The sequence below is a fragment of the Tasmannia lanceolata genome, unplaced genomic scaffold (genome assembly GCF_043159265.1).
Source record: "Tasmannia lanceolata isolate RefF3 unplaced genomic scaffold, GAP_Taslan_0.1 ptg000021l, whole genome shotgun sequence".
NCBI classification, from domain to species: Eukaryota; Viridiplantae; Streptophyta; class Magnoliopsida; order Canellales; family Winteraceae; genus Tasmannia; species Tasmannia lanceolata.
In genome coordinates this window covers 10,875,685-10,899,686 of record NW_027518698.1, presented here as the reverse complement: position 1 = coordinate 10,899,686, position 24,002 = coordinate 10,875,685, and the positions used below count along the sequence as shown (strand labels likewise).

General features: G+C 39.0%; 1 protein-coding gene across 1 annotated transcript; it reads right to left on the bottom strand.

The window, feature by feature from the left end:
• Window positions 1-400: 400 nt before the first annotated feature.
• Window positions 401-22,470, bottom strand: LOC143855509 (Thioredoxin superfamily protein). The gene is made up of 3 exons (XM_077365651.1): window positions 22,261-22,470; window positions 19,144-19,169; window positions 401-888 (listed from the first exon to the last, which is right to left on the bottom strand). The coding sequence occupies exons 1-3, from the start codon at window positions 22,426-22,428 to the stop codon at window positions 669-671; spliced, it is 414 nt and encodes a 137-aa protein (XP_077221766.1). The 5' UTR covers window positions 22,429-22,470; the 3' UTR covers window positions 401-668.
• Between the last annotated feature and the right edge of the window lie 1,532 nt (window positions 22,471-24,002).

Genomic DNA, 24,002 nt, shown 5'->3' with positions numbered 1-24,002 from the left:
CATCGGGATCAATCTAACGATCAATTTTTTTAGTCCCACATACCATATAAAAACTCAAGTATATGTTTATCATTGCAGTTGATACAAAAATAATTAATTTAACTTCAAAAAGATATAGTACGCAGTACAAGATTTATTGAGTAATTTAGATCAAAACCCATTAAAGATAGGTGGCCAGAAAACGGTTATACTCCAACATAGTATTATTGAGAATACAGTTAAACCTTTTATGTATTCTCATGGCAATTATGCTGAAGAAATAATTAATATATCAGCATGTCTATGTTCTTACAACAGCTTTTCCAATACATGAGACAGCAGATGAATGGTCATTATCATCTTCTCCATAGCATCTGTTAAACCTTTTCAGACCAGAACAATTGTTGGCCTATACACAAACTTTTGGAACCAGAAACAATTATAAATAATCAAAACCATCCCAAAATCATAAATCTTCAAGGATGCACTTGATGTAGGAGTCATATACATTTCAAACTCTTATATATAGTCAAATTCTCAAGACGAGATACATCTATCATTTACCTATCACTTGTACACGTTTATCGGCCATGTTGAGTGTTTATACAATACATACTCAGTGATCATATTTGACAAGAGGTGTTTTCCATGAATATTTTCCTCTCCAAAGTTTCGAAGTATGAGGTTTTTTAAGAGTGCAACCAAAGTCGATCATGAAGCCTTTCTTCTCCGGCACCAAGCATTTCATCGACCCTTTCACCATCCCGGAAGAAGTGAAAAGTAGGAGTGTATCGTATGTTGAGAGTAGTTTCAGGACATTCATCTATATCTGCATAAACAAAGCTAAGCTTTGGGAATTCAATACTTAACTGGCAAAATGTGGGAAGAATTTGGCTGCAAACACGACACCTGCAGATGGTGTGCCACAGTGAGTATGTACACTGACATAATTTGAACACTCACAAAAATTTGGAACATAAACACCATTTTGAAAGTAAATATACAAGTGACATATTAGAGCCTTTTAAGCTAGAAGCATGTTTTTCAGTATGACAGAATTTGTTAAAGCTTTGAAAGAAAACAATGAGAGCAGATAACTGGAAGCTGATGCTGGTCCAGATACAAAGCGGCCGAAAAAATCATGGTGAACTGGTATAAAGTAATATGGTTAGATGATTGTAATGCTAGTGTTCAACATAATAGGAACACGGGCTACGGATCTTGGCGATCCAACATTGAGAAAACGCAATTAACTCCATGGATTGAATTGAAATTGTAAAGGCAATATACCGGAAGCCATGGAAGTTGTTCGTCTTCTTGCTGGAAAGGATTCCTCTCAAGAGGCTTCTCCTTGCTCCACAACCAACGGTGATGGGGACCGGTTTCTTCTCTCTTTGACGTAGATTTACAGAGATTCAGAAACAATATTGGTGTGTCCAAGGAGGGACCCAAGAGTTCCAATTATAGATGTTTGTGGGAAGGGATGCAACTCCTCATCGAGTTGATCCCTCTCTCCAAACGTCTCTTTAACATCCACCGTTAGGATTAATTCCTAACATTCTCCCACTTGGCCAGCAAGATCTTTGAGCTAAATATAAAGATCATATCTTTAAGTTAATTAAGTAATAAACATAGCATTCCGTTTAGTAAAAACTACTAACAATAAACTATGTAACTATTGGGTCACCAACTTTACCCAATAGCCTACCCCAAGATTATATTATTAGTAATACTTACCAACATGAACGTAAACGCATACATGCATAAGATGTAATCATGGTCCAAAACAGTCTACAGACATTCTACCTCTTACTAACAACCCATTTACATAATGTTCACAAAATCGAGCGGTAGAAAATAATCAAAATATATACCAGAATCAGATAAATATAATGTGATCACAATAGTGTATCTCAATACCTAATGCAAACTCCCATTGTCACAGGCTATCAATAGTGTCAACCAACCTTATGCGCGCTACATGAAGAGCTTTGGTGACAAGCACTTAGTTAAAGAATCTGCCAACATAAGTGCGGTGCTTATGTAATCTACAGACACACTAATTCTGAACTCACTTCCTCACGACAATATGTCAACACATTGACCGATTACTTAATTTGTCGTTCTTGCCATTACTTAATTTGTCATTCTTGGAATTGTTAAACCGCAGTGGAATTATCACAACACATTTCCAGTGACTTGTTGACTATCAACAAGATAAAACTCTGAGATGAAATTCCGCAACTACAAGGCATAACACAAGGCCTTAAAATACATAATAAACTCTGTATCCAAGGCGTAAGTGACTGAGTTTCAATTTGACATTCTTTCACGATTTAGGACTTTCTGCGAAATATACTACAGCAGAACTCTAGACGTTCCAACAACCACAAAAATCGGAATCAGATTAACCAATCACACTAGGGTTATTTGATATATGTGAGCATAAAACTTTTAGTCCCTTACAGACAATGCACAACCTCTTTTGGCAAACTCCCAATGATCCATACATAAATAACATTGGTACTTTCTAATTTTGCCCATCATATAGGTTATGCCCAGACACGTGCAGATTTAAACATTCAAGAGAAACCCCAATTGCGGAACTAATAGGGAACCTCTTTCTCTGCTCCTATGATAAAATGATCCAAGGACCTTGGAACTAACTAAATATATCACCCTTAACTATAGGAACACTACCAGTGGAGTAGTTTATCCATGTTCAATACTTAAAGGACTTTACCAATATAGGCTTTCTGTGATCTCAGCCAAGGTTTTAAATCTCGGTTTCGGTTTCAGTCATCAGCGTTCAATACAAAATTTCGGACGAAATCTTGTAAAAATTTCCGAAACGTTTCACCGAAATTTTCGAAACGTTTCGGCGAAGTTTGGTACTTTTCCGACTCAATGTGGATTTCGTTTCGTTTTCCAACGAAACTGAAATATTTCGGCCGAAAGGAAACGTTTCGGCCGAAATTTAAAACCATGATCTCAACAATCATCGAGTCATAACTAGGTGAACTTAAACTCCGATCATGTAGGATGCTTCACCTGAATTCTTTTGTATGAATATCACTGAACATGGCCAAGTACTACTAGTAGGTCTAATATTATCAACACATAACACAAGGATGATAATATTACTCCCACTGACCTTAAGATATATTTTCTATGACAATTTCCTTAAAATCCAACACAAAGAGAGTACTCGATGAAACTTTATGTACTATTGTCAAGAAGCCTGCTTAAGCCCGTAAATAAACTTTTTAAGTTTACAGACTGTGCCCCTTTCCTTAGCCTCAACCTTCAAGCTATAGGTAACCTCAAACGGATCACCTTTTAAGAAAGTCACTTTTATATTCATTTATTGTAACTCTAGATCACAACGAGTCACAAACTTCATGACCATTCTAAAAGAATCTTTCTTAAAACATGAGAGAAAGTATTCTTATTGTTTCTTTCTGAGTGAAGCCTTTGCAATCAATTTTTCTTTATATCTCTCAATTCCACCTATGAAGTCTCTCCTAGTCGTAAAGACCCATATACAGTCAAACGGCTTGACTTCTAAGTCTTCAACACTGTTTCACTGAGAGAAACTCTTCTTTCATGGCTTTGAGCCATTGAGTAGTTGATTACTCATTAGGGCTTGACAGAAAGAAATGAAATTACCAAGTCATTTCTCACCCACTCAGAAAGACCGTATAATCATCAGCAAAAGTTGACCTTCTCACTTAATGTGACCATACCAAAGATTGTTGGGTAGTCGTCACCACCAAAACATTTATAATGTGGGTTGTTAACTAATATTTGCCTTCTGGTGCACCAACGAGCATTGGTACCACCTTCTCTTGGATCACCAGTACCAGTACTATAACCTGGTTCTCCTCAAAGGTGATTTTACCACAGGCACTACATTCCCACTGAGGTCACCATCCTTTAGAAATCTTGGCACATTTAATCCCGACAATATACATGCCATGGGTCAAACAATAGAACCTAAAACCGTTAAATATTTTAAAATAACCTATGAAATTGCAACTTGTGGTCAAGGGGCTCAATCCCTTTATTCGCGGGTTATAAACTTTTGCTTCATATAAACAACCCAAAGTTGCATGTTTCCCAATTTCAGCTTCCTTATGACCCATAAATCTTAAGGGGTCTTGGGCACAACCTTACTTGGATCACAATATACACGGGTGTTTTAAAGCTTTAACCCACAATCTTAGGCAACAGAGAGTCGCATAATTAATCCTCATTGTATTGATCTTTTAAGTCAAGTTGATTATCGACTCTTACCTTATAGATCATAAACAAAGACATTGTCCTTCTAACTCTGATTAGAGAGACACATGTAACTATGGCAAGAAAATTTAACGTAAAGGGTAACACCTTCCACCACCAACCGTCAGAGTCAAAAGATCCTTAATCCTTGTACATTTTTCTTCAATGTAACCTACCATAACTTAAATCAGTAAAATCAATTGACTTTAGAAATCTGCTATTACCAATCTATTCTTAGATATGTGGTCCAAACATTTAATCCATTGATTGAATAAATTCTTATTCACTCGATTCTGTTTATTCTCAACATTACTGATTTTCTCATTCCCATGCAGGCAAGCTAAGTCTGAGTATGGGAGGAGTGCAATCCAAGTCCATAAGGATTGCTCAGAAGTGAACCAACATAACTAAATGGGAAGTGAAGTACTAAAGGGAATCCGTTGTACTTTCATATCCTGATTCATAACTAAAGGAATCCGGTTTTCTAAAATAAGGTTTCTAGTACATATGAAACCAGTATTTAAAAATCGATGGAAAGTAATAATGGATTCAACATCTACATTTATTCTATTCCCTGCTATAATGGTTCACTCGCCTTTGCTAAGCCCTTGACTCACAATAAAGCCTCACATAGAATTTAAAATGTGAATAGAAATACCTTAATCTATCCACCAACATTTATAGAAGTACCTATCATAATATACAAAGATAGGGATTTCATGGATGCAGCTGGTAATCGCCAACTTGGAATCTAAATGTGGACCCACGGATGCAAATAGCCAGGGCTCAGGGTTGGGTATTCCTGAGGAAGGACAAACTCAATTAGTGCAATCTGATGAATTGGATAGGCAAGACAAAGGAAAGGAATCCTGATACCAAATGATGAGGATGTGCCTGAGAACCCAGAAGTGGTAGGTTTTAATAAGTTCCTAGCTCTGGGCGACTTATTGGGGCTGTCCTACCATGAGAATCTAGAAAAAACAAGAGAAATGTACCAATCCATACAATCTAGAGGAGTGAATGAGACAGCAGGGACAATCACAGAGGCCGAGCCAATAACTGAATCGCAAAATTAATGGGGGCCACTCGAAAAGTACAGAGATACTCTCAGTAAAGGAAATTTTGTGATCGAAGGGTAGTATATAATTTCAGGTCAATTAAGCTCTGTTTAGACATGCGGATAGAAGTAGGAGGGAAGGAAATTAATTGCAGGAAGCTGGAAGATGGAAGTAGGAAGCTCAATGATTTGTGTATGGTTTTAATTTCAGTGGTTGCTTTTGACAGTTGGGGGAACCCGTACAGGGTTATTGTTTAAGCTGATGGTTTCTCTTGGATCCATCAGTCTTGATTTGAGAAGTCTTTTGTCTAGAGTCTAGACTCCTCCCCTGGACACTTCTGCCTTCCCATATTGTCTCTTGAATGTCTTGAAGGCTGTAGGTTCTCAAAACTTCAGGTTGGCCTTGGATAGAAAGACATAAACTAAGGTATACAAGTAATCGCATTGAACTCGTTAAGAAAGGTTGCCAATGTCAGAAAAAGAGGAGGAGGTGTAGGGGGACTGTATGTTGTTTTTATTTGTTGTACTCTCTATCTGGTTTTGGGTATGCCCATGCCAGTCCTAGTTAATATTTTGTATTGCAGGCTGGGACCCTTGGTCCCGAATGCTACCTTAATATTAATGAAATATGTCATTTTTCGAAACAACAAAAAAAAGATAGGGATTTCACCTTATCTATATAGCCATAACGAACATAGGGTATCTATACTTTATGTGTCATCTATCACACACTCGGATGACCCTTGATACCAAGTTCGATCTCTCTAAATTAAACCACTAAGCAAATACATCAGCAGGATACTAAATGTTGCCTTTGCCAAAACCCTTTTGACCACTTTACTTAATGTTGCTCTTTAGAGGTTCTGAATCCAAAGCCTTTCAAAATGTGCTCAAAACCTAGGAAGCACGGGTACTCTCCCGGGGCTCCCACACCCGCACCCAACACGTATGGGGTGCGGGTACGTCCAGGTACGCCCCGGGTACGTCTGGGGTACGTACCCCATTTAAAAAAAAAATATATATATATATATATATATATATATATATATATATATATATATATAGTTTTGGTGGTTGGGTGCGTGTCGGGTGCGCACCACGCGTACCCGACACGTCCTGCTTCTTCCTGTTGCTTCTCTTTCCTCTCCTGTACTTCTCTCTACTATCCTGTACTCGGTACATGTAAACCATTTAAGTAAATGTCCTTCTCTCTACTTTCCTGTACTTCTCTTTCCTTTCCATTTACTTAAGATTTACATGTAAATAACGGAATACCCCCCTTTTGGATTTATTAAAAATAGTTTCAACACCCACATCTAAAAGGAAAAAAAGTCAACTCTCCAGTTCTAGTACAAATTCAGAGAAAAATGGTCGGGTCAAAATTTTAACTTTCTTAACTTCCAAACAGTGGGGTATTTTTCAAATTTTAAAAATTCATAAAATCTATCGTGTCCAAACATTATTAAATCCCAAAAGTCCGGTAAAAAAATCTCATAATTTGGTCTCTAAAAATTATTCATCTTGTCAGGAACTGGTCAACACACTGGTGACAGACTTTTTTTTCTAATGAATGATGTATTGATGCCTCATGTTCTGAAATATGGAACTTAATTACTTATGAAATGAAGAGTAATATTAGAATTTTCCATTTTGGTGATGTTATTGTTATTTGATTGCTCTACAATTATTTTTTTTAATTTTTATAAATATATTATAAAATATTAAAATATATTATTATATTCGGCGTACCCGAACGTACCCGCACCCAGTTTTTTTGGCAAATCACGTACCCACGTACCCGTGTCGTGTCGTACCCGCACCCCGTACCCGTACCCGTGCTTCATAGCTCAAAACTACTACTTTAGTTAATCTACTTTAAGGTTATCAAAACACTTCATAAGGGTATTTGCAAGTGTTTTGGATGATCTTAAAAAATATTTACTAACTACATTCGAGTATTAAAAACATCTCGAATTGCATCCAGAAATGGAGTTGTTCCATTACTATTAGACTCATACTGATATTGAATTCCCACTGTTCATAAGCATCTTTCGGATTTAGGTTTAGTGGGCCTGTCATTAAATGATGCATAGTCTAGCCTTTTGTAGTCTTGAACTTTGCGGATCTATTCTGTCATTTGCAAAGGTTCTGACCCACTAAAGTATTTAACATAATCGGTATCTAGAAAAGACACTAAGATACCAACAGCTTTAATATCACAGACACAGACTTGCAGTTCCAAACATGCTCACTTCTTATAACACATATTTAGTCCACATTGGACTTTAATTAACTCAATCCACGATTTCAATCAACCCAACTGAATGAATGATTAGAATGTATAGATACACGGTAATACATAAGTGTGCTTCTAATTTCATACTAGACGTGCCATCGAAGGCCGTGCCACGATACACAATTGGTTTCTACTTTAGAAAACACAATATCGTGATTATAAAGAGACACCTGGTGTGTCACCGTGGGTCGTCCATTGGGCCGTGCCACGATACACAATTAGTTCCCATATAAAATCTAGTTAGTCTATCTTTAGGGAAAATTAGTTGGATTGCCCAGAATCACAGAAACACAAAATGTGACCCCGACGAAACATCAAACGTGTCATTGTGGGCCGTCCGTTGGGCCGTGGCACAACACAAATGATTTTCAATTCAGGAAATCACAATATTATGATTCTGGCGAGACACCAGCTTGTCGTCATGGGCCATCCGTTGGGCCGTGCCACGACACACAATTGGCTCTCAACCATGAGACTAACTAGGGCCAGATAACCCTATACTTGAGGCTCACATCACCGTTGGGCAGAAGCACAACCCCAAACCTAGTTACCTAGTCCTAGCCTCTTCACACCGCCTATTTGTGCAAAGCAAGAGTCATCCGTTGGGCTGAGTGTTGCTCTTGGACAGACAAACGCAACCGAATGTGGTTTCATAGTTCAGAAGGTGCCACAATATGTGACACGATTAATTTAACCATTAACCCTAAGCGATTCCGTTTCCCAGACAGAATCAGAGTTCTTTGTTCATTCATACTGTGACTACTCATGAGAAGATAAAATCCAATATCAACTAAATTGATGAACAAAGCAAATAAACATGTGTATATAAACTAGTTTTCATGTTCCAATTGGAATTGATAAACAATATAAGTCGATGCCTTGGGTTTTGAAAATATACACAAACTATTTACAATAACTATAAGCCTAGGGTTTCAAGTTTATTTGACAAAATCAATGTATTTTCAAGTTAAGTGGTTTGGCTCCATATATGATGTAAACTAATAAGTTAAAACCCCTAAGTTATATGCAAAGAACAATGCATATATATAGCATTAGGGTTTCTAAATTTCAAAATTAGAAACCAAAAGGGTCAACAGATATAGTTTAAACCATAGTTGCCGGAAACTCCTTGTGCGGGTGGGAAACCTGTTTCCCCTAAAACGCGTTTCTCGCGGTTGGGAAACTCGTTTCCCCTAAAATGAGGGAAACACGTTTCGGAAACGTTTCTAATATATGATAACAAATTGGAGAAATGTTTCTGAAACGCATGGGAAACATATGGAAAACTTATGTAAATAATGTGTAAACGCGTGATAAACGTATGCAACACTCGTAGAAAACACATATGAAATGTGTAGAAAACATGTGTGGAACTTACGAAAATCATTTTTGAAAAAACACATCATTTCCTAAGACGTTTCTCACACGATTTTCTATTGTTTCTCGTTTCCCCTGTTTTTTTTTTTTTTCATGCGTTTCCCGTTTCCGTTTCACGTTTCATTTCCTGAATTCGTTTCCCACCCGGGTAACTACGGTTTGAACCATTGATCAGAAACAAAATCATGCTAAAATCAGTGCCTCATCACATTTAGTCAAGTTTCACAAGAGTTTGAAAGCAAAAGCAAACTCAAAAGCCATCTTAGAAACCCAAAAGTGAAGAAAATACACTGTAATTTGAAAAATCGAGTCTCAAATGCCAAATCAGACCCCAAATCAGAACCAAAACAGTGATTTTTCAGTGTCCCATAGTATTGGGTAAGTGGAATAGGAGTTTGGAACCAAAAACCAAGTCAAACATAAAGTTTCATATTTAAAAGACTTGAAAATTAAACTGAAAACATATCATAAGAGTTCTCAAATGCCAAAAATGACTCCAAAAATAGGTTCAGAAGGGTCCAAAACCCCTGGGTATTGATCTAACCCGGCCCAAAACCCGCAAAAAATTGAATCAAAATCAAATTAATAAAGTCAAAAGACTTCACAATACACTATAAGTTCATTAAATAATGCTCAAACGTCCAAACCGACCCCAAAAATGGGTCCAAAACGGTCCAAAACCTTAGGAACTAGTCTTACCCGAGCCCAAAAGCCCAAAAAATGGGCCGAACCGGCCCAAAAAGTGTAACTGGCCGGTCTGGGCCAGTTCTGGTCAAGTCTGGTCAGCCGCGCTGGTCTACTGGGCCCTTTTTTTTAAGTCACAGATCCTTATCGTGCCCGCGCGGTCCGGTTCGGCCCACGAAGCCTGACACTATTCATCGTCTTCTTCATTAAAATAGTGAAAATTCCAGAAAAATCTGAAAAAACACCCAAATTTCGATTTATCATTGTGGCTTCGTTTGACGTCCGATTAAGGCGTCGTCTGCGCCGTTGGACTCATCTCTCGACGAACTACGCTTCCACACTAGAATCCCACCGGTTGGAGCACCCGGTCGCCGTAGGCATGCCTTTTTCCGGCGATGTTAAAAAATCCCAAAAATGTGATTTTTTGATCTTTAAATCCCCACCAAACGCAATCCAGACATTGGATTGACGAACCGTTTGTTGCGTGGATCCATGGGAAAACGAACAACGTTCAGGTAGCACTGAATCGTCGATCGGATTTGTGGATTGATGGTGGCAATCAAAATACGATGGTTTTACACCGCTAAAATCTTATTCCAATCAATTTTTCACAAATTTTGCGATTTTCTAGCAGTTTTCTCGCCTGAACAGTGGCTCTGATATCACATGTTAGTATTCAACAGAATAGGAACACAGGCTACAGATCTTGGCAGTCCATCATTGAGAAAACACAATTAACTCTATGGATTGAATTGAAATTGTAAAGCCAACATGCAGGAAGCCATGGAAGTTGTTCTTCTTCTTGCTGGAAAGGATTCCTCTCAAGGGGCTTCTCCTTGTTTCTCGCCTGAACCACTGAGCAAATACATCTGCAGGATACTAAATGTTGCCTTTGCCAAAACCCTTTTGACCACTTTACTTAATGTTGTTGCTCTTTAGAAGAACCAAGAGGTGTAAAGTGAGCACAACCAAGGTACTGAATCCAAAGCCTTTCAAAATGTGCTCAAAACTACTACTTTGGTTAATATACTTTAAGGTTATCAAAACACTTCTCCTTGCTTCACAACCGACGGTGATGGGACCGGTTAAAGAGACGTTTAGGGAGAGGGATCAGCGCGATGAAGAGCTGCATCCCTTCCCACAAACATCTATAATTGGAACTCTTGGGTCCTTCCTTGTACACACCAATATTGTTTCTGAATCTCTGTAAATCCACGTCAAAGAGAGAAGAAACCGGTCCCCATTACCGTCGGTTGTGGAGCAAGGACAAGCCCCTTGAGAGGAATCATTTCCAGCAAGAAGAACAACTTTCATGGCTTACGGTATGTTGCCTTTACAATTTCAATTCAATCCATAAAGTTAATTGCGTTTTCTCAATGTTGGACCGTCAAGATCCATAGCCCGTGTTCCTATTCTGTTGAAAACTAGTTATCATACAGGCATCTTTTATGCATTGCATACAACTCCGCAATGGAATTTCCTTTTCCCTTCCATCGAAGGAAGAGACAAATAGTTTCCATCAAACCCAGATCGTTGAATGAGAAGCAATAACAAGAATATTTCTAATGGAACATCTTTCACAATCTCTGGAGAGATAGTTTACTAATAGACTGAGGGATAAGTAATTCAACTCATTCACATACAAATACTGTAAATTTAATGGGATAGATTACATCCTGATGATACTGAATCGGATAGTCGACGTCGATTCATCATTTTTAACACCTCTAATTCAAAACCGAAGGAAGTGATCTTTACATGGAAATGAAAGAAAATATTGCAGAATCAAAAGTAGCTCTAGTCCATGGTCAGATGAATGAACCGCCGGGAGCTCGTATGAGAATTGGTTTAACTGTCGAGCCCCCCGCAAGGAGGCCTTCTTCGCCCTCCACTTAAGTTGTGCAGGAAAGGCCCAAAGCCAATCCCAGGGAACAGTGATGCTTCATAGGGTCTTTCTGTCCAGGTGCACATAGTCCGCATCTTCACAGTCATGAACTCAACCAGTGAATTAGCTGAAGAATCGAGACCTAGTTCTTTGATTTTATTATAATATTTTCATTGAAAATGGAATATTTCCATTTTATTTTCACTGATTGACCCGAATATAAAACAAGTACAGAACAAAGACAGGTATTGGTAATGGATCGAACTAAAACAAAACCTTTTCCATTTAATTTAATATATGAACCTATTGATTGGGCCACGCAGATATATAATTTTATCTGTCACATTGGAATTCATAAACAAATGTGTCTCTTCCAACCACCGCAGAAGTCCCTCTACAGAAAGGATAGGTTGGTCCGCTTGGGATTGTAGTTCGATCGGTAAAGCACCGCCCTATCAAGGCGGAAGCTGCGGGTTAGAGCCCCGTCAATCCCGAACTAGGATCTGATAAATCCATCTAGAAGCAGCCACCCTTGAAAGAGTGCGTAATAGCTCACTAATCGAGCGCTCTCGCGCCGAAGATGAATGGCCAAACCACATGGGCACTGGGTCCGATGTGAGTAGGATCGCTTAGCCGCACTTTATAATTGGAAAAACGGGCGCCATGAAGTACATACCACTCAACCAAAGAAAGATGATGGAGAGTTGACCGAAGTTAATGTTCAATAGAATAAGAACACGGGCTAGGGATCTTGGCGGTCCAACATTGAGAAAACGCAATTAACTCTATGGATTGACTTGAAATTGTAAAGGCAACATACCGGAAGCCATGGAAGTCGTTCTTCTTCTTCCTGGAAAGGATTCCTCTCGAGGGGCTTCTCCTTACTCCACAACCGACGGTGATGGGGACCAGTTTCTTCTCTCTTTGACGTAGATTTACAGAGATCCAGAAACAATATTGTTGTGTACAAGGAGGGACCCAAGAGTTCCAATTATAGATGTTTGTGGGAAGGGATGCAACTCCCATCGCGCTAATCCCTCTCCCCAAACGTATCTTTAATGTTTACACCTTTCCGTTTACAACTCTCCACTTAGTGCCTTTTAACAAAAGCATCTAACTAACAAATGATCTAGGCCATTGATCTTGCACAGGCGACATCCACTGTTAGGATTAATTCCTAACATGTAATCCATAATCTTAACTAAAATATGAGTGCGGTTCTGAATAGGAAATAGACCTAAATAGTGAATGGGACTTTGGTTTGACACTGAGTTCTCAGATGAAAGGCGAAAACTACCCCGGTTCTGTTGGAGATTGATTGAGCTTATTAGATATGATTTTAAGAGTATCAACTCCGATGGATGCAGTTGTGTGGAAAGAAACCTCTTGTTTCATGTTGTGAAACGTCGATCTAGGGTTCAACGGGAATGTAAAATAAAACGAAGAAATCAAACAACCAAAAGAATACATAAAATTTTATGTGGCTCGACAATACTGCCTACATCTAGCAACGCTCTCTTGCTTCATAAGCTAAGTTCTCGCTTGCCAAACGCTTCCTATGCATTTCCTCTTAATTAAGAGTATGCTTCCTATTTAGGTCATTATTTCTTCCTAAATGTATATTTTCTCCTTTTGATAATGATGAAGGAGCACATTTTAAAAAAAGAGTGCACTAAAAACTCGAAAACTCATTTTAAGTTTGAAATGAAATTTATGTGGATTATTTTCCAATATTAACATTAAATATACAAGAATAAAATATGTGAAATGGTAAATTCTTAAATTTTGTAATTTTAATTAGTTGCGAAGTCTTCTTTCTACGTACTTATTCACTTCGAATAAGGCTTTTTACTTACATGCTTTATGTTGAATGTCAAAGACACTTAACTTCGCCAACATTTTCTCTCTACTTTCTTTAGAGCTTTTTGCTTCCCGCATTTTTTCTTTTCTAAACCCCTCGCTTCACGCTTTAGCTTCCCATATCGCTTCTCGCACTCGCTTTCCACTCTGACAACTATGGTTTACATCCACAAATGAAAATGATCAAAGAGCTCTAAAGACCTTAAACAATACCTTAAAGAAAAAAGCTACATCACAAGTGTACAACCAATACCTTAAACAATACCCCAACCCTAAACCAAATTTTCAAAATTTCACCCCCAACACGGACACCTGCAATTTTTATCTTACGAAAACAACCTTAGCATCCCTCAAAGAAGTGGGCCCAAATGCAATCACGAAGAACAATAGGATTATACATGGGATAATATCCAAGGATTGAAATGTTGGTTTCGGAGTCGGTTTTGGACACAGCAGAAATTTAGGCCGAAATTATGAAAAAAAAAAACCTAACAAAATTCATTTTTTTATAAATTTTCGGAATCCGGCCAAAATTTGTAAAAAAAGATTTCAAAAATGAACGAAATCAGGAACGAAACCAAATTAATTTACTTTTGGTGTCGGTCCGGACCAACATCCAACATTTAAAAACTTTAATATCCAATACAAAAATACATGGTTTAAAATATCCTCGAAATTTCCCTAGAATGACTGAAATGTTTCCATTTTCTTCCCCACCGAAACAAAATTTACATGAATTCCTTTCACGTCATTATTTCCCAAAAATTTCAACCAAATTCTCGAAGTTCGACCAAAATGGTCAGAATAACAAAAAAAAATGAAAGATGTTTTCATTTGCATTTCATTTCACTAATGTAGAGAATGATATTTGGTACGCAACATCATTGAACTGCATAGCAAAGTAACTGTATCTTATGCATGTGATGTCAGGTTGATATGGGACCAATAATATCTCGTAACTCAATGTGGTATTGACATAGAATTGGGGTCCTTAGAGGGGAGACTAGTCATTGTACTTTCTTTATTACAGTGTACTTCTTTATTGACTTTACTGTTCAGACATGTTCGACAACGCACGCCACTAGGTGTTCGATGTGATTAAACCATTTTTTTAATGGGATTAAACCATTATGGATGGATTTCTTGCTTATGTGATGGTTTCTACGTATGTATTTGTGCTTATTCTAGCATTTCCCAAAGTTTCATCCTAAAATTTCATCTTTTGCATATGTTTCCATACATTTCAGTGATTTCCAACTTGTAGTGCTGCAATCCCTATCAAACATCAGACCAACATATTCATTGTATTATCTGCCAATGTTCTTTTACGGGATTCGTGATATACCTGATAACCACGCGATTGCATGTGAAATATCCGGTCGAGTGCAAACTATAACATACATGATGTTCCCAAGTGCACTCACATACAGAACTTGAGAATCTTAAATTTTAGATCGCTCAAGGACTTTCAATGTACTTCCTCTTCAATGTACTTCCTCTAGGACAAGTACAATCTGCCCAACTTTCTATCTCTTTATTTCTATGCCCTAAATCTTTTGTGCACCACCCAAATCATTCATTTCAAATTCTCTACTATGCTAATCTTTTAAATTGTTGATTTTAGACATACTTTTTGTTACAATAAGCATATCATCAAACATACAAAATCCAATTGACAAAAGTACCATAAGCAAGCTTTCTAAAATCAACATAATTATCATAGTCCTAATATAGAGATATCCCACCATAAACCAATCAAATCTCTTATACCACTACCCAAGGAACAATTTTAGGTCATTAAAAACATTTCAACTGGCAAACATGATACTACTTTCTTTGAACCCCTCTAACTGATGCATGCATAATTTTAAACATAGTTTTAAATTCAACATACACTAATACGAAACGACATGAAACAGTCTTAAAATTCCTCCCCCATTAGGATGGATGAAGTTTAATTTCGATGGGTGTTCCAAAGGGAATTTGGGTCGTGCGGGGATTGGTGGTCTTTTTAGAGGCTCTAAAGGTCAAATCATCCAATCTTTTTCTGGAGCAGCTAGGCAATGTGGCTCTAATGAAGCAGAAGTTCTTACGTTGTTGTGGGGATTAAGATGGTTCCCAAAGTCCATGGCTGGCCCCCTTATCATAGAAGGAGATTACTCGAATGCTTTAGTTTGCGTGATGAACAAAGCCCCGGGTCCTTGGCACGTAGCCAATGTAAAATTGGAGACTCGCGATTTATGCTCGCTCAATCATCCGGTTTTTAGTCACATGAAGTAATCGGTAAATTCTCATGCAGATAAGCTAGTGAACGAGGACGTGGAAAAGGAGGCAATCATTTTTTCAGAACCTATAGTGGAATAGTACAATTTGTTTTCGGTGTAAGAGGGCTTTGCAGGCCTAGGATTCAGTGGCTGTGTGCTTTCTTTTTGCTATAGTGCACCGCAGCATCCATGGATTTCAGTGGCTGTATGTGTATCTGTGGGACATCTTGTCCCTGCTTATGTTTCTCGGATGATAGTTTTATAAAATTTGTTACTTCTCAGAAGAAGAAAAAAGTTTGAAGGACATTCCATTGAAAATCTATATCAGAAATGGGAATAGATGATTGTGATGAGAGCGGGAAGGAACAAGAAGGTATCAAGATGGATCCCTCCCCTCATTAGCTATATGAAGCTAAATTTTGATAGTGCTGCCATTAGTAACAATGGGATGGAGGGAATGGAGGTCATCTTCAAGGATCGAGATTGTGCTTGCATTCCTTAGTCCAATTAGTCGAACAGATTAGAACGAAGTTGAGACACGAGCACTTCTGATTGGTCAATATCTATTTGGTAGGAAGCTTGGTGGTGAGCCACTAGCTGAAGGGGACTCCTTGAATGTAATTTAACGGTGAGAAAGTCATCTCCCAGTCCTTAGAGATTGACTGATGTAATTGCCAAAATCACACATATATGTGTTTATCTTTCACCTTCTTTTACCCACGTCCTCCGAATTGGAAAATGATATGGCTAACCGCCTCACCAAGGGGATGTTTTTAATTTTTTCTTTGTGTTTATAAAGCTTCTTCTTTTGTTGGCTGCGTACATCTAGCCCTCCCCAGACCCCGCAATGGCGGGAGCTTCGTGCAATGGGCCGCCCATTTTTTTTTTTGTTGGTTCAAAAAGTAAAAACCCAGATTTGCCAAAGAAGGCTTATTGAAGTTGATTATCACATCACCAAAAAAAACCTATTGGATAAAGAAATAAAGCTATATCAAAAGGATCAAATTACCCAAATTAAGGCCAAATAATTATCTATTGACAACTACCAGCTATTACATAGCGAAATGTCATGTGTATCACCATCAATCAAATATTATATAAGGAATATGAGGAAGTATTTCAGTTAGTCGTATAACTATATAAAACAATATAACAAGCATGTAATACGCAGCATCAGCAACGGAGTCACAGCCTAACCCCATGGTGTGTGTCCCTCCTTCAATTATTCAGTCATGCGATACTTATGGAATACAAGGAATAAAGTTCATTTCAATCTCGTCATAGTTCCCAATTATTTTGTGGAGGTAATCGATACAAAGGTTCACGTTCACTTGAATTTGTGGGGTGGGGGTGGGGGTGTTTCTATTGCGTTGGGCCCAGCCCCAATCCCCATCTCTAAAGTGGCGCATTTTTTTGGGGTGTGATTCAGGAACACATCCTGGTCCAGGAGAACCTAATGAACAAAATGTAAAAGTGGATAGTCCACAATTAATTCGGTTGCTGTCATTGCCATTATTGATGCTCCTAACAAAGGCATTCAATAACCATCAAGAGCACAATCAATAGGCCAAACCGCCAAACTGCTCACTCGAATCTAAAGAAAAGCACAAATACAACTTCTTTGACGTACAGGAGGAAAATAGCCACATCCACCAAATGCATCACCAGTGGCCTAATGCCAATTTTTTTTTATTTTTTTTTTTGGAATGGCCAGTGGCCTAATGACAATGAACAAATGAAAAATTACTCCTTACTCTCCCTCAAGTCCCCTCCCTCCTCTTCCTAGCTTCCCCAGCTTGTAAGCTCCCCTCTCTCTCCAAGCTGTCTTTGGGGAGAAAATAGGGAGCTATCATCGCTGGTTTTGGTTGCTTCTTTGAGGGGGTCGTCCTTAGGTGTGTTTTTTGCTTCATTGAGAGTCCATTGTATTCGCTTTTCTGGTTATTTCTTTCTTTTGATCCACTTGTTTGGGGTTTGTCCTGAGCTTCATTGTTTTTCTTTTCTCTGTTTTTAATATATCTGGTAGGGGGCCGCCTAACCCCAGCTTACCCACAAAAAAAAAGGTCCTCAACAACCTGTAGTGACATAAGAAATGGTCCTTTTTCTACAATTAATGCCGACTTATTGAAGGAAACACAGATCACATAATACACCAATACTCAACATGGAAAACTGTGGATGTTGTACATCAAAGACCTTCACGATCTTCCTGAAATTTCCAAAGCCAATTTCCCAGGAAAATCCCATTTACCACTCAATCTCACATCGCACAATGAACTTCTTTTCCTCACCCTTCCCCTCCAAAGGATGTCCTTTGAAACTTTTCCAACCTATCTATGGCTTCTTTTGGATAAAAAAAACAAAGACAAATGGGAAAGAGGTATGAAATGCAACTTCGATGAGAGTAATAGGCTTTCGATGTACAAAAATTGTTTCTTCCAAGTTGCTAACCAACTTATCTTTCAACCACTAGTTCCCATAAATATTTCTTTAGATTACCAGTTCCAGGTTCTAACTAGAACCCAGAGTGAGGTACCTCTTAAAATGAATTCAACTCGCAAGAGCCTTAGGGTCCATTTGGATACACCAAAAAGACACATTTTCTATTTCCTAGCAGTCCTGTTGCCATTTACTATTCACATGGCAGGCCTTGTCAGCTATACATTTTCGAAATGGAACCTGTCTTGCACATTTTGACTTTCCTCTCAAATCAAGACAGAAAGGAAGGTAAAGAAATGGGAATCTTTATTCCTTTCCTTCTACTTCTATTATACTCATCCAAACAGACCCTTAAGGATATTGCCCTCAACTCCAATTCCCATAATGGAATTTATTATAGTTGATCCATTGTCAAGAAAATATTCAAAGGTATTAGATGAGAGGCCTAAAATCTTGAGATTCTGAAGTATCACAGGGACAAAGGTATCATCAGAAAAGCATAAAATGGAATCAATAGAACAGCTTTGATTCTTTTAATTTTTCATTGAAATTACCGAGCATCATCCGGGCAGACCAGGTGGATGTCTTTTTGAAAGAATTAATCACAATAAAGTGCCACCATCTCTTATCAGTGCAGCCCCCTCTCACTTATACGTATCTCAGATCTTTATAATCCTCCATATCATCACTCTATCATACTTAAATTGGTAATTTCCTTCTGGAGGCTGAATTCTTATTATTGTTTAGTAGGTTCCCTTACACTTTGAGCAAATTACGTAGTTTTCCTCATCTCATTTTTTTTTTTGGAACTAGTCTTCCTCATTTCATACAACTGCAAAAATGGCATATTAATATTTTAAAATCACCTTATCATTCATTAAGCATAAAAGTATGTACTCCATTACAAAGATACACGTGCTTGATATATGATGCATTATTGAAAATACATAGAAAAGAGTTACCCTTTCCATGAAACAAACATATACGAATATAAGAACAAGATTTGGGTGACAGACTGACATACCACGATGCACCGTAGTTGATAACCGCCTGCAAAAAGATTATCAGAAGCCAGGATAAGGATGAATCGTAAATGAAAATTACAGTTTCAAGTAACTTGAAAAAATAAAAAGCACATCGGCAAAAAAAAAAAGAACCGATTTTCCAAGAAAACTAAAAAGGAATTTGGTACACAAAATCAGCAAAAAAAAAGAAGAAGAACCCATTGCTACGGTCGTGAGTTGGGGTTGGGGTTGGGGTTGGGGTGGGGGGCGTGGGTGTGTGTATGTGGGTGTGGGTGTGGGGACCCAGCCTGTTATGGGACAGGTTTAAAGGGCCTTGACTAATGCATTCCATCACCTCTGGAGCTTGTCGCGTATAGGTTAGGTACCTAACATTTGGTATCAGAGCAGCCACCATGTCCCGTGTTCGAGTCATGGAAGGGGTGACTTATGGGAAGGGCTACATAAAAGGCTAGAGTGAAAGCCTTCACAGAGTGGGCCGTAGGACGGTGGACGTAGAAGCGTGGTGGAATATTATGGTCCTGAGTGGGACCCAACCTAGTATGAGACGAGTGGGACCCAACCTAGTATGAGACGAGTGGGACTCAATCTAGTATGGGACAGGTTTAAAGGGCCTAGTGTTACGGGGAACAGTTGAGGGCAACCCAGTCTTCGCAGAGCGCTCTGTGTCATAGGGACGCAGTTGGTATTTTGGGCCTTCAATATCTAGTGAATTCCTCAGGGGTAGTCACTAAGAGAACTTTTGGTGGGCACTCCTGGTTAAGGGGGTTGGTTGGCAAAACTCCTTAGGAGGAGTTGGCCCTATGACATGCTGACTCCTCCCCCTATTGGCCTAGCAGGTGTAGTCCAGAACCTTGGTGGTTTGCTTATATGTTGTAAGAGGACTTGCTTGTGCATGTGAGGCACACGGCAAGAAATCATACTACAGCTCGTGCACGTGCTCTAAGGGAGCTTTGGGTGCGGACTGCAAGTTTTCTATAGGGATGCTCCAGTTTCTTTGGTCGAGGACGGCGGCCAAAGACAATGCATGTTGTGTTGGGTTCCCATATGCATTGCGCGTACGGACCGGTGCAAGGGGCTTGCTGTACTACTTGCCTTCTGCACCGCGATATGCATAGTTGTCAACCCGTGACTCGATTTCTTAATTTTATGACTCGTGACTCGGCTCAACTCGAATCGTAAGAGTTTTTGACAAGAACATAAATGTAGTTGAAAAAATATAATTATATATCAAAAGATTAAGCATGTAAAAAAAATAACCCAATAGCACATAAATAAAGCACTAAGCCAAAAATATAAATAACTATTTTCTTGTAACTTGCATGCACAAAAAATAATTAAGTTTCTGATGGAACTTAATCATGGGTGAAACCCCTTCCTTGCTTTAGATTTGTATCCGCTCATGATTTATGGTTTGGTTGGAAGGAGATTTGTGGTGGTTTAGAACAAGAACCCAAGATTGCCCAAGACTAGGAGCCTCCCGCAAATGGTTTTTTGAAGCTAAACTTTGACGGGTCTAGCATGGGGGAACCCTAGTCCAACCGAAATTGGAGGATTTTTGAGGGATGAATTTGGAGCTATGAAATGGGCTTTTGCGGGTCCCATTGGAGTCGTCGATGGTAATGAAGCTAAAGTGTGTGCTATCTACCAAAGAATAAGGTATCTTGAGAATGAAGATTTGGATAAGGTAGTGGTAGAAGGAGACTCGCTCAATGTGACATCATCTCAAGCAAAACTGTCTACCACACCATTAGCTGACCGCCTAACATGATGAAAATAAATCGATGCATCCCCCACCCTGTCTTGGATCTCATCGAAGAAAGAGGCAAATCTCCAAGGGAAGGAATGAGTTGAGCTATTTGACTTCGTTCTTCCTTGACTCTTGGAGTGAGGTTTGTTCTTGTCTTTCTTTTTCTTTTTCTTTCTCGTTATTTGTATAGACCTCCTCGGTCTTTTTTTCACATTAAATGCAATTGCCTACCATTCAAAAATAATAATTAAGTTCTAAGTTCCAACTTCTATGTTTTCAACCATCAAAACAAGATAGCCCAGGCCCACCGACTCGACTTTGACTCGTAAGAGTCTTATTTTTTCAACTCGACTCGCAGCGATTCGTAAGAGTCACCGGACGACTCGTAAGAGTCTTCAACAGCGGCGAGTCACCCATGCGACTCGACTCGAAAGCCCAGCGACTCAACTCGACTCGAGAGTTGACTCGTAAGAGTTTGACAACTATGGAGGTACATCTTGTGAGTAGGCCAATCTCTAGGCTTTCCCATGAGTTCGTGCCGGGGCGGCTTTGGTCACCCTCGCAATGCGCATACCTTGCGGATTAATCCATGGGGCATCTTGCTTCTTGGATGATCAAGCCTTTGTGCTTGGCGGATTGGTGCATGGCATCATCATGCCTCGTACTGGATGGACTTTGCATTGGGCTTCAAGGCTTGATGTTCGATGTACTTGTGATGTTGGCTAATCACAAGAGTGGGTTCAGAGTTGGTCTCGCAAGTCCAAGCTCAATAGCTTGATGAAAGATTTGGTGGCCGCGAGCAAAGTATCTAGAATTGCATATCAAGATCTTGGCCTAGTAGCCGGTTGAACAGCTCAGAGATTGTGTGCACACATGAAGCATCAAGGAGTGTTGGTGTGTAGGGCCTTCAGAGCCTTGCACAGTTAAAGGCTGACTTTAGCATACGCATATGTTGAGACGCCACACCGGTTGTTCCAATGCTAAAAACATAAGGCCCGTGACGCTAGCTTAACGCATTCCATCAGCTCTGTAGCTTTTGATTGTATTGGTCCTGAGTGGGGCCAGTAAGAGACAAGTGGGGCCCAACATAGTATGGGACAGGTTTAAAGGGCCTAGCCCAACGTGTTCCATCAGCTCTGGAGCTTTTGGCGTATTGGTTAGCTAACTAACTCCCATTTCGCCACTATCGTTTTTTCTGAAGTTTTCCCACTATATATGGACTTAAATCTGGATTAAAGGAGAAATTAACAAGAACCCAGTTCTTCATATTCTAAAGCTCATCTTACCACGAGAACCCGAACAAGCAAGAGAGGAGAAATCAGAAAGGAAAAGAAAAGAGCTTCAAGGAAAGAAGATAGAACCAACTTACAGGATTTTTGGAGGATTTAATGTTGTGCATAACCTCCTTTAGTTGTTGGTCACTCGAAGCTTTCTGAAGATTCCCATGGCGATTGACGGGCAGAGTTACTCCTGTTCCTTCTAAACCCTTTGCGTTCTCGTCGCCATTAAGAAAACCAGTTCCTTCTCCCTTGCTCATATTCTGCCGAGTGAGAAACAAAGAAATATTTTTCCCTAGAAATGAGGAGTTTTTATACCGTGGGTCACCGCCTAGCTACACCAGCAAAACAAAAAAAGTAAGATGGCCCGCATAATTGGATGATCTCAACCATTCATTGGATCTTAAGTAGGCCGTGCCTCAAATCGGAGGGTTAGGATCATCCTATGAAAATGAATTTGGGGCAAAACCTATTTGCGTTGTGGCCCAACAAATGGACGAATTGGATCATCCATGGAGTGTGCCTTACTGTACTCACAGAAACCGTTAGTGTGTGTGTGCGCGCGAGCGTGGGTGCAGGGATATCATTTCCCTTCATAAAAATGAAATCCAGCCGTTAGAACGAAGCAAAAAGAACTCTTTCTCTAGATATTAATTTGTGATTATCTCCTTCTAAATTAACTATAATCATATCATTTCCTTCAAAATGGTGGAAAGAAGATTTTTCCCCCAAGTAAAAATGTTTTTGGGAAAATTACATTTACATCCCCTCTAGTTTCTGACACATCCACTTCAACCCCTATAGTTTAAAGCGTGACAAAGACATCCACTGTAGTTTTGTTGAGTTTTTTTAACTGGACGGTGCAAACAGCGTGCGCGAAATGATCCATTTGCCCTCTGTTTTAACTCGACTGAAAGAAGAAAACCACTGGTTGGATTTTCTATCTTTGGGTTTTTACTCATCTGAGCTAGGGTTTTCACCGTGTGGAAGACGAACGATGATTTCCCATCATCTTCAACCTTAGAACCATCGATTCGAGGGTTTCTAAAACATTCGTCTTCTCCAAATGGATTTCTGTCTTTTAATGTCATGTTGTTAGTATATTGTAGAAAATGATTGGTAGGTGTTAAAATAGTTTACAAACCCTTTTGTCTCTAAATATTTTATGAAGTTTTGAAGGCTTGATTCCAAAGTTCCCACTGAAAACAAAGTTTCTGTGATTTTTTAATGAAAAATTGTCGGGTTAGGTGTTCTTTCAATGTAAACTGTAATATTAGTTAGGGTTAATGAGTATTTTATTGGTTTTTGTGAAATGTTGAATTTTTTGTGGAGAAACACTATGTTGTGGTCCCAATTTGTGAGAAAGATGTCATTTTGCTCCTTTTTTAGGGTTTTTTGTGCTATCTATCTTGCATATGGTGTTACTATGGTCCCATTTAGATTGTTGTGGTATCTGTGTTGCATATTTGTGTTCACATTAAACATGTTGGGTTCCCCCACTGGAGATTCAGTGTTTTTTGGTTTGAAAGTATGGTGCATATGTTGTGGTCCCCCTGGAGAATCCATGTATTTTAGATTGAAAATAAAATAAGAGTCTGCCACTGCAGAGGTGCAAATGTTGTGGTCCCCCCACTGGAAAATCTATGATTTATGCTTTGAAAGTAGGGTCTCCCTCTACGCAATGAGTGAATGTTGTCTCCCCTTTGCAAAGTCAATATTTTTTGCTTTCTTATTAGGGGTCTAGCAGTGCAATTGGGTATATATTGTGCTCTCCCACTGTAAGGGAGTGTATGTTGTGCTCCCCCTTTGCAAAGTCAATGCTTTTGCTTTAAAA